At 40.7% G+C, this 11346-nt stretch overlaps 1 protein-coding gene across 1 annotated transcript; it reads left to right on the top strand.

The window, feature by feature from the left end:
* The first annotated feature begins 4202 nt into the window (after positions 1 to 4202).
* Positions 4203 to 5143, top strand: LOC132583400 (olfactory receptor 14A16-like). Its single transcript, XM_060255049.1, has one exon. It carries the CDS (start codon positions 4217 to 4219, stop codon positions 5141 to 5143), a length of 927 nt encoding a protein of 308 aa, XP_060111032.1. The 5' UTR covers positions 4203 to 4216.
* Positions 5144 to 11346: the final 6203 nt, after the last annotated feature.

Genomic DNA, 11346 nt, shown 5'->3' with positions numbered 1-11346 from the left:
TTAAAATAAAAAAAAATTCAATGGAGACGGGAAAAGATCAGGTGAAATCGCGGCTAAAATGTCTGAGAAATCAATAATTAACTCTGAGGAGATCAATAATAGGTACAGACTACAGTTCATATGTTTCAAGCAACTGAGAGTTTCTTTTCACAGTGACTTTGAATCTTTAAAATGAGAAGTTTTTGTTTCAGTGTTTCCTAAATAGGATACTTTCTTGAGCATATCTGACCCTTTTAGGCTTCCCAACCCCCCCGCTTTGGCGGGAGACTTCTGGGTTTGCAGCTTCATCCCCCGGTCTCCAGAAATCAGGAAGCGGGGGGTGGGGGGGGAGAACATACCTGTAAGGTTCATGTTGGTGTAGCAGTTTGTAAAATGTCTGCCCCTTTAAGGCTGGGCAGGAAGGAGGAAACAGGAAGGGCTTCGGAGAACGGCCCCTCCCTTTCTTTGCTTTCGTTTTCACAGCAGGCAGAGGGAAGAAGACCCAGTAAGTATTTGTGTGTGAGAGAGAGGGACGGGGCAGGGAGGGGGGATTCCCTGGTATGGAGGCCCTCCCCCCCTTTAGAAAGCGTGGGTGGGGGAGGGAAATGTCTACTAGGCACTCTATTATTCCCTATGGAGAACGATTCCCATAGGGAATAATAGGGAATTGATCCGTGGGTATTGGGGGCTCGGGGGGGCTATTTTTTGAGGTAGAGGCACCAAATTTTTAGTATAGCATCTAGTGCCTCTCCCCAAAATAGCCCCCAAGTTTCAAAACGATTGGACCAGAGGGTCCAATTCTATGAGCCCCAAAAGATGGTGCCCCTATCCTTAATTATTTCCTATGGAAGAAAGGCATTTAAAAAGGTGAGCTGTCCCTTTAAATGTGATGGCAAGAACTCCCTTGGAGTTCAATTATGCTTGTCACATCCTTGTTCCTGGCTCCACCCCCAAAGTCTCCTGGCTCCGCCCCCAAAGTCCCCAGATTTTTCTTTAATTGGACTTGGCAACCCTAGACCCTTTGGGTTTCCAGCAGACAGGGACATGCTATCCATCACTCAAATTCCTTCACTAAACACATTAATACGAGTTTTACTGACTCTTCAGGTTTTTTAAAAGCAATCTCTAAGCACATTAGAGCAAGGATCATTTCCACTCCTTAGAGTTATCTTCCTTTTTTTAACTGGGTAGGGAATTTCTACTCTCACTAGAAGATCTATCCCTTTGCCTGGCCCTAATTGAAGTCTTCACCAATCTACTAGCTGTTAAACTGCTGTCAGTCAGGTCTAAACTAAAAGCCTGTCAATGCTAAACTCTTCTTAGAAAGGGCTAAAACACAGCCTGAATTCTTCTCAGTATTCAGTTCTGATGTATTTCTCTGCTTAACTGATGCTAACTAATCCAATTCCATTGAGTAGCCTGTCACTCAAGACTCTCTAGCTCTATGAGGAATCAACCCTTCACAGTCCATTACCTGTTTACCAAACACGCCTGATCAGGCCTTTTTTTTTTAGCAGGAACTCCTTTGCATATTAGGCCACATACCCCTTATGTAGCCAATCCTCTAAAAGCTTACAGGGCTCTTATTACAGACCTTACTGTAAACTCTTGGAGGATTGGCTACATCAGGGGTGTGTGGCCTAATATGCAAAGGAGTTCCTGCTACAAAAAAACCCCCCTGCATCTAATCTTCTAAAAGTGCAGTCTGTCATACATCCCTTTTCTGTTAGGACGTTTGAACACATTTCCAGCTCACTGAGAACAGAAAGAGTTTGCTGTCCATCCCCTTGAAGAATGACAATCACCAGACAGGAGGACCAGAAATAGCTGGAAAAAGCACTATTTAAGTTTGTCCTGGCTTACCCAGTATGGTTTTGCCACAGCCTTTGAACTTGGGTAGCAACATTCTTCTGCTGTTAAAGGTTTAGTGAATAATATCTTGTTTTCACTATTACTGAGGGGTAAGTTTGCCAACCCCATACTGTTAATATCTGGAAGACATGGGGGGGGGGGGTCCTGCTGGTTGGCATCACACAGATGACAGAATAGCACTTCCAGCATGAACCTGAAAGTGACATCACCACATTGTTATGACATTCTTTGATTCACCCAAAATCCATAGTTCTTAGCATAGTCTTTCTGGTGAATTTTATAGCATTATCCCAAGCAGTGATGTCATTTCCATTTTCACTCTGTTGCTCATGTCACAGTGTCAACACAACTCTAGTAGTGCTGCTCCTGATGCTCCACCAAGCGGCAGCTGAAACAGTGGTGTCCAGGGCAGGAAGTATTCCCTATAGTGGGAGACGCAGCCAACCTACTGTAGGACTGGAATGCATAAATACCCTAGTCCTACATCATTATCCCCATTGCATCAGATATGTAGCAAGCAATGAAATGGTAGTTATCCATACTAGAAGTTTTTTGTTCAGTACCTGGAAGTGGATCAAAATATTGATAGGAATTGTGCAGTTGCCTTTATAGCTGATCTCAAAGGGGTAGCCACAGTGCAGCCAAAGCAAAAGTCTCATGTCACCTTTAATATGTAATCATTTATTGGGTTGAAACCAACCAGCTTTTTTGCTGGTGAAAAAGGAAGATGAGTTCCCCTTTGACCAATAGAAAGAGTTATGCTGGTGATCATGGGATCTATTCATACAAAAGCCATGTAAAAGAAATTTGCATTGTGACATTATTCCTACCCCTGGAATTTTTTTATTACTTAGAAGCTACAGATATTATGTTTTGTGCTTCTTTTTCTTCATCATCTACCTGATACATGATAGGATAGTGCAGAATTAGTATCAAAGCCCATGCATTTCTTCTTGGTGTATTTATATAGTTTTTTTTAAAAAAAATTCTATGTTTCAACCATAGTTCCATAATCTCTAAAGAATTCTTTGACACAGCAAAATACTATAGGTGAGATGCTCCAGCTGAATAAAGCAGCTGGCCTCCCACTCTGAATTAGCTCTCCAGATTTCCTATCAGCCAATTGTTTCTTGTACTTCATTTGAAATTAAGGGGGCTGAGGCAAATTGATTCACAGCATAATTTACTGTGAATGTCTCATCTTAGAGTTTTCTAAGAAATGGGTATGCCTTGTTGTCTGTCATAATTAATATTTGAAGCGATGGAGGGAGGGGAATTCTCCTTACATCTACTGACACCAGACAGTTGGCTCATCGGTCCTTTCTCCTTGGCCTGTCCTAGTTTTGGCACCTGCCCTCTTTTCTAAAATGGAATTTACTTTGATTAATGAGCTTGGAACATCCCTAGAGGGACTGTATCATTCAAGAGCTCCCGGGTGACTGTAGACAAGTTTGTTCAAGGGACTTTTTCAATTTCTCCCTCTGGGATATATGAAACTATGGAAAACAAATAACTGAAATTCAAACAAGAAGAGATGAGGCAATCTCATACATGCAGTTCAGCCCCATCTTCTTACAGTCCAGTAATTATAAAAAGAAGCAAAAACAGCAGTAATTTTATTAAGTTGTTCTGTAAAAAGTATCTGGGCAGAGAAGATGTTTCATTGTTGGCTAGAACATCAGAAACTTATTTCTGCATTAAAGATCAATATAGAAATAAATAATATCTCCAAAGTAACAGAATTCAATCAGGAGGTAATGGAAGGCGGTGACAGAGATGCATGGCACAAGAAAAAAAATCTCAAGAAATTTTAAAGGTATGTTCTATGTCTTGATAAGACAACTCACCGTTCATGTTCATAAAACACTTTTCTGCCTTGGAGCCTGGCTGGAGAATAAGATAGAGAAAAGTGATTAGAGACCATGTTGTGGAGTGGAAGCTATACAACAAAGGATTATGTATCCAATCTTCCATCACTCTCCTCATATCTCCCTCCCGCATCCACTTTGAAGCATCAAATACTGAGCTGGAAAAAAATTGTCTAGTGTTTTTGACACAGGTAATATACTTTTAATTGATTTTAAGGGGGGAAAAGACATCCATGATGATCTCTGTATAGTCTCAGTTTTCTTCTTGATTCTCAGCTTTTTAAGGCATAGGGGAGAACTTCATCTTAGCACATACTGAGGACACTGGGACATTCAACAGCTGTGACTAAACATCTCCGTTTCTCACTTTGTATCTACATTTGACATAGCTTTTTAGTCGCCTTTTAAGTAGACTTCAGCTAGGTTGCTTATGGCAGATGTGTCATATACACCTCACTTATTCCTTTCTCTCCACAGAATTTTCCACAAGCAAACACATGATAAACCAAACAACGGTGACTGAATTCATCCTTCAAGGATTCTCTGATATGCGAGAACTACAGATTTTACATTTTCTGGCGTTTCTCACTCTATACTTAGCAACATTGATGGGAAATTTCCTCATCATCATAACCGTAGCCTTGGTTCATCACCTTCACACCCCTATGTATTTTTTCCTGGTTGTCTTGTCATCAGTAGATGCCTGTTTCATTTCTTCCACTGTTCCCAAATCCATGGTCAATTCCTTTATGAATGACAACCGGATTTCTTTCTCAGGATGTGTCTGCCAACTCTTCTTTGTTGTTGCATGCACTACTGCAGAAGTTTCCCTGCTCACTGTCATGGCTTATGACCGCTATGTCGCAATCTGCCATCCTCTACAATATACACTGATCATGAACTGGAATGCCTGCTTCCAAATGACAACTATTGCTTTGATTTTGAGTGTAATCAATGGAATGATACAAACAGCAAACACATTTAGGCTACACTTCTGCTGGTCCAATGTAGTTGAACAATATTTCTGTGATATCCCTCAGTTGTTAAGGATATCTTGCACAGATACCAAATTCAATGAGATCTTTACTTTTGTCTGTGTTCTTACTGTGGGTTTTTTCTGCTTAGTGGTCATATTGGTTTCCTACAGTTACATCTTCTCTGCTGTGTTCAAAATCCAGCCAGGCCGAGGGAAGTATAAAGCTTTTTCTACCTGCATCCCACACTTGACTATGTTTTCTCTTTTTGTCTTTACTGTCATGTTTACTTATATGAGACCACAGGAGATGCTGTCTCCATCTATAGACCTGTTAGCTGCTGTTTTGTATGCTGTTTTGCCACCACTCATGAATCCTGTCATTTATACCCTGAGAAACAAAGACATTCAAGTGGCTCTAAGGAAGAGGAAAAGTTTGAATGTGACATAATGGCCTCAAAGAGCTGTTCCAAGATTTTTTGTGTGAAGGGAGTGGCTCCATCTGGGATCACATGAAGGAGAAGCCAGCTCCAGCTGTGGGGTTAGGGGATTTAAGAGCAGCAGACCTGGTGTTAGAAATGGATGCAGAGAACCTGGGAGACTCGGTCAGCCAGGGGATGAAACAGCAAACAGGAAGTGTGAAGGATGGATGAGTTGAAGAGATGGGGGTCAGTAACTCGATCTGAAATAAAACACAAGCAAGAACATGGCTGCCATGCCCGCTTATTTGTCACAGTTTGCAGTACTGAAATGAAAGGTCCAGGCAAATAGGTGTGAAAAACCTCAGCTTGAGACCCTGGAGAGCCGCTGCCAGTCTGAGAAGACAATACTGACTTTGATGGACCAAAGGTGTGATTCAGTATAAGGCAGCTTCATATGTTCATATGAAGCAAGATAACCTTCTGCCACTCAGCATTGGGACTTGCCTTATGGACCTGCTCCCCCATTTGGATACTATTCATTGATGTAGCAACCATGGAATGTACCCAAATTGAATACTGTTGACTCTTCATGTAGTAACCATGGAAATTCATTCATTTAAGGGGGTGGTGGGGATGCTGCTATTCCAGGAAACTGCTTGCTTATAAAATAAAAATAATTTAAAAACAAATGAATAGGAGATGTTTTACCAGCATTAAAAACCCGACTCAGCATAAAAACATAAACATTGAAAAACAGACCACTGATAGCTTAAAATAACAATTTTGAGACTAAAATAGTGTTTAAAGATCAACCCCCTAATCAAAAGTCTTAGCAAAGAGAAATGTTTTGGCCTTTAGCCTAACAGTAAGCAATGCAGGTATCAGGTGAACCATAAAAGGAAGGGTGCTGAACAAGCGAGGTGCCACTGCTGAAAAAGCCTATCTCTCATTTCTACATGCCTCATCTCTGAAGGCAGGGCACAGACAGCTTTTGAGGCAGATCTTAACTGATGCTGGATAATATGGATGGAGGTAGTCCTTTAAGTACCCTGTCCCCAATTAGGGCCTGAAAGGTAAGGACAAGCACTGTGAATTGTGCCCAGAAACAAGTGGGCAGCTGGTGCAGATCTTTCAGCAGTGGGATAATACAGTCCTGCCCTTATTTGGGATTTATATCCCGCCCTTCCCACGGATGGCTCAGGGCGGCTTGAGCAATACACTGGCTGCAGCATTTTCAATGAGCTGAAGTTTTCAATGTAAACAGCATTACAGTAATCTAGCTGGGATGTAGCAAAGCATTAATCACCATGCCCCAATCATGCTTTTCAAGGAACTTCTATATTTGCCATATCAGCCAAAGCTGATTAAAGGCACTGTGTAACACAAAAGAGATCTGAGCCTCCAACAATCTTGTTTCTTTTGCAGGGAGGGGACAGGCTGAGACTTTTGTCATTGTGCAGGTTTTTTTGCTAATTTAAGGATGACCACATTTTATTTGAGTATTAAAATGTGTGAATACTGAATTTTCCATGTTGTTGGCCTAAGGCAGATTTCATCTACTTTCTTACTGTTCAGAAACTCCTGTGTTCTGATTTGTTCCAGAGGCAGAACCAAATCACTGTTGTCTTTCATATTTTCAAAGGGAATATAGCTCTGCTTCTTAAGCCTTGGTGCCATTAGAGCTGCTAGGACCCCAGTTGTAGAGGCAGAGCTAAATCACTGAGACAGATGAGAAAAAAACCAACCCTGATGTGCAGGACCATCTTTCTTAAGTTCTTATCTGGGAGAACCGGGTTTGATTCCCCACTCCTCCACTTGCACCTGCTGGAATTGCCTTTGGTCAGCTATAGCTTTCGTAGGAGTTGTCATTGAAAGGACAGCTACTGTAAGGGCTCTCTTAGCCCCACCTTCCTCACAGAGTGTCTGATGTGGGGGGGAGGTAAAGGAGATTGTGACCGCGCTGAGACTCTGAGATTCAGAGTATAGGGTGGAACATAAATCTAATATCGTCAGAGCTTAACCAACTAACTGCAAATATTCACAAACCTTTCCATGTGATGAATTGGTTTGTGGTTTGTGTGTTCACAAGGTTTGTGGTGCAGTCAAATGCCATCTTTGCAATCTAGAGCCATCAAACCCGCAGCAGACCTCCTCAGGATGCCCCTCTACCCACCACCCCAAGTTGTGTTTAGATTGGCTTTTGGGGAAAAATTCTAGCGTCCAATGCACAAAAGGGGAGGAATGTATCAAATCCCCCCCCCCCATGCAAGCCAGAGTCATCAAACTTGCAATGGGCCTCGCTGGGATGCCCCTCTACCCACCTTCCAAGTTGTGTGCTGAATGGCTTTGAGAGGGGAAATCCTAGGGCCCAATGTGCAAAAGGGGAGGAGTGTGTCAAATTCTCCCCATACAAGTTAGAGGCATCAAACTCACAGTGGATCTCCCTGGGATACCCCTCCTCCTACCATCCAAGTTGTGCATTGTTTGGGTTTTGGTGGGGTGATCCTAGGGTCCAATGTACATAAAGAATTTGCATTAAATGACTTCTGCAGGCTGTTGTGCTGCAGCACAACTTTCATTTGTGAAATGCACCTCTGCAGTGGCATGGCTTGGTTTCTTTAAATGCCTTCTTTAAACCCCACCACTGGCACCACAGGGCTGCCAACACAAACTACAAGAATTTAGGTTTGTGGTAGGTTCATGGGTTCATGGAGGGCAGGATGGCACAAACTGAGGTTCACACACCACAAACCAGGCCCAGTTCATTATGAATTTAGGTTTGTGATCCAGTTTGTGCCCATTCCCACTGGTGAGTTACACCAACACACTCGACAAAAATCTAAATAAAATCGCTATATAAAAACATCATGATGTATAAACTGGTTTTCGTCTTAATTGTCGAGGCACTGATGAATATGATACAGAGCTACCAATAACACTCACAACTTATGTAGATTATTTTCCAATAGCGATACATATGTGATCCATAGTAGTTCAATCAGTGGAGCAGAAGTGATTTGTGCACACAGCTGATGAAAAAGGGGCAGCTACCCTTTGGGATGTTTTTGAATTTTGTGTGTGTGTGTTTGTGTGTGCCCATTCCTGGAAGTTATGGTGACCTCTGGCAACTCCTACTGGGGCATGGAGGACATTCAGAGATGTGGCTTGATAGTCTGTTTCCTCCTCCTGACTCTGATATTCTTTGAAGGTATCTCATCCAAATACTTGCCAGGGTCAAGCCTGCTTAGCTTCCAAGATTTGATGAGATTAGGCTTGTCTGGGCTATCAGAAGAGTCACATACACAGTAAAGTCAGGTTTAATACGGTCAGAGACCCATCCAAAAAAGAAAGAAAAATAAGTAACAAGTGGCATTAAAAACCCCCAAGGTATACAATTCAGCTTGGGCACAGTATAAATTATTATATCAGAAGAGTTAAGTAGTGCCCAGTCACATCACAAATCAGTATTTGGTTGCAAGAATCCTAAATTGCATTTGATTAGCTGGAATACATATATATTAGCCTTATTTTCTCATAGATAAACTTTACTGGAGATACTATTGGCAGAATGCCTATAATAAAAAAGCTTCAGCAATGCTGTTTTGATCCCAGTTTTCCTCATGCAGTAAATAAGAGAATTATGGTTGAAATGACACCAAAACTACATTGAGACTAGAGGGGAGGGCATGAAATGCATTGGACTTTGAGTGGAGACAGACAAAGAACAAACTTCATAATAATGTGAAATGCTTAGATTGTTTGGATGATAAAATTTATAACCCATTTTTTAGAAAAGGATCTCTAAATAATTTTAATAAAATGAGACAATAAAACACAATGATAAAAGAGTAGATTTGTCAGACGATGGAATTTCAAATCAGCCAGACCTTGAATTGTTGCAAAGTTAAGCTTTATTTGATAATCCATAAGTATCTGAGCGAAGGAGAAGATTGAGACTGATACAATGTGGTCTTAGGAGGAGGGCTATATTGGGATACATCAAAGGGAACTATACAGAGCTACAATTCTAAACATTATTGAGGTGAGGTGCAACAATTCACACGATCTTTACCTCTTATCTCATTGTTGTTTCCATTCTTCCGGGGATAGTCAAGCAACTGTCCCTGGAAGCGCCTTATCTTCAAAGAGGGGAATTTCTGCCTTTGTTAGTATCAGGGAAAAGGAAAGGTTCACACTGAGCATTGGTAACATCTGCATTCCCTGCTTTGATATGCAAGGTTTTTTTCTCATGGTTAGTAACACAGTTCAAAGATGGCTACAGTTTAGCTAAGCAGTTTACCAGTAAAGTTACATCGGCTGACAAGATCTACATAACTTTTCAGTTTACTGTCTTATCACACACATTTATTCTCTGCTCTTATGGCTACAGTATTGCGCAATAACAGTTCAACAACATAGCAGCAGTAAGGAATAATAATGTTAATGGCAGTAAATAGTAACAGCAAAAAGAACAACAATAATGATAATAGCAATAACAGTAAATACAATTATAACAGCTAAAACATCAGATTATCCATCTATATATTGAATTTGTTTTCATAAGAAAAAAACTTAGCAATGGTAAGGGTAATTTCTTAATTGCTTCCAGCCAAAAGAGTCTGTAATTTTACAGTTAGTTGAAATACTAGCCAAATTCATTAGAAGATAAATATAATTCTATACCTATGAAATTTTAAACAATCCAATAAACAATGGAGCAAAGTATCAAGGCTCTCTGTGTCACAGCTGCAAAATGTATCTGCTAATAGAATCTTCTTGAAGCGACCAAAGTGCTCTGCTGTTGGGATTGAGTGAAGGGCATAAAGCTTCATTGATATTTAGGGACTGGTAGGTAGTCAAGGTAAACTTGGTTAAGTTTTGTATATTCTATACAAAAGATAAGGAGAGCAGATGCTACAGGGACCCAAATCTGGTGCTGGACTCATCTGAGGCAAGACAAAATTTCAGAATCATTTTTTTTTAGTAAAAAGCAGACTTAGACAGTCCATGTCATTAGGGGAAATCACCAAACAGTCCAGACAGGGGGTTAACAATTTCTGCTGAGATGTTTTAAAGGTGTTCTTCCTCAATTGAGACCACTCATTCCTGGAGAGGCAAAAGTTAACTTGAGTCAAGATCTAAAGGCCCTTGCCTCTAGGGAACACATACCTAGTTCTGCTCTCAATACAGTTCCTGCCATACAATGAGGAGCTCCCATGATTCTTCAAAAGAATCTAGCAGAGGAAATATCAAGCCAGTCAAAACAACTAGAGATCCAGATAGCAGCACCCTATAACAACAGGGTCCCCACCTTATAATTGTGTACTGTGAGTGCTACAGGCATATATTGTCCTCCTTTAGAGTTATACAAATGAATAATTGCATTGGTCATTTGGGTGGCTAACTATTGATCCTCCTCTATATGTTGTTTCCATGACAGGTTGTACCAGAAAAGAATTCCCATGTACTGGAATTGTTTATCTTGCACTACCTTTTGCCCACTGATTTCCCAGTTATAAACTGGAGGTTGGTTACTAGGTAACAATCACAACCTTAGTCTTGTTATTGTTAATTTCCATCCCCCCCCCCCATAGAGTACTGAGAAAATCATTTCAAAAAACATCAAAGGCCAACAAGAACATGAGAAAGAAGAAGAGTATCTTTAGCATATAACAATACTGGTATTGCAAGATTAGCTAGAAAAGGAGAGTAATAATCAGGCAATTTCAACTTTGTAGACTACTCATTCATATATAATTTAAACAATAGGAGAGCCAAAACATATCCCTGGTGGACTCCTCTTCACAAAGGGAAGGCTGTTCTTTATACTGCTTTATCACATTTGGATAAAAAGGGGACGTATGTTAGAATGTTGTTTGTAGATTTTAGTTCTGCTTTTAATACAATATCACCCCATAGATTGTTGTTTAAGCTTAAAGATTTGAAGCTGTCAGACTCTATATGTGAGTGGATGTTGAACTTTTTGTCAGGTCGTTCACAAAGGGTTAAAATGGACAGATATATTTCCTCCGTGAAGATCTTAAATACTGGCACCCCTCAGGGATGTGTCTTGAGTCCACTTCTTTTCACTATTTACACGTCTGATTGTGTTTCTAGCAGTCTGAGTAACAAAATCATTAAGTATGCAGATGATACAACGTTGGTAGGGCTCATCTCTGAGAATGATGAGTCTGCGTATAGGAGGGAAGTTCAACAGCTGTCCCTTTGGTGT

The sequence above is a fragment of the Heteronotia binoei genome, chromosome 15, assembly GCF_032191835.1.
Source record: "Heteronotia binoei isolate CCM8104 ecotype False Entrance Well chromosome 15, APGP_CSIRO_Hbin_v1, whole genome shotgun sequence".
NCBI classification, from domain to species: Eukaryota; Metazoa; Chordata; class Lepidosauria; order Squamata; family Gekkonidae; genus Heteronotia; species Heteronotia binoei.
Note: the sequence above shows the minus strand (reverse complement) of the source record. Positions and strands in the feature narration are given on the sequence as shown.

Coding starts and splice junctions, on each gene's coding strand:
- LOC132583400 (XM_060255049.1), top strand. CDS start 4,217: ATGATAAACCAAACAACGGTGACTGAATTCATCCTTCAAGGATTCTCT.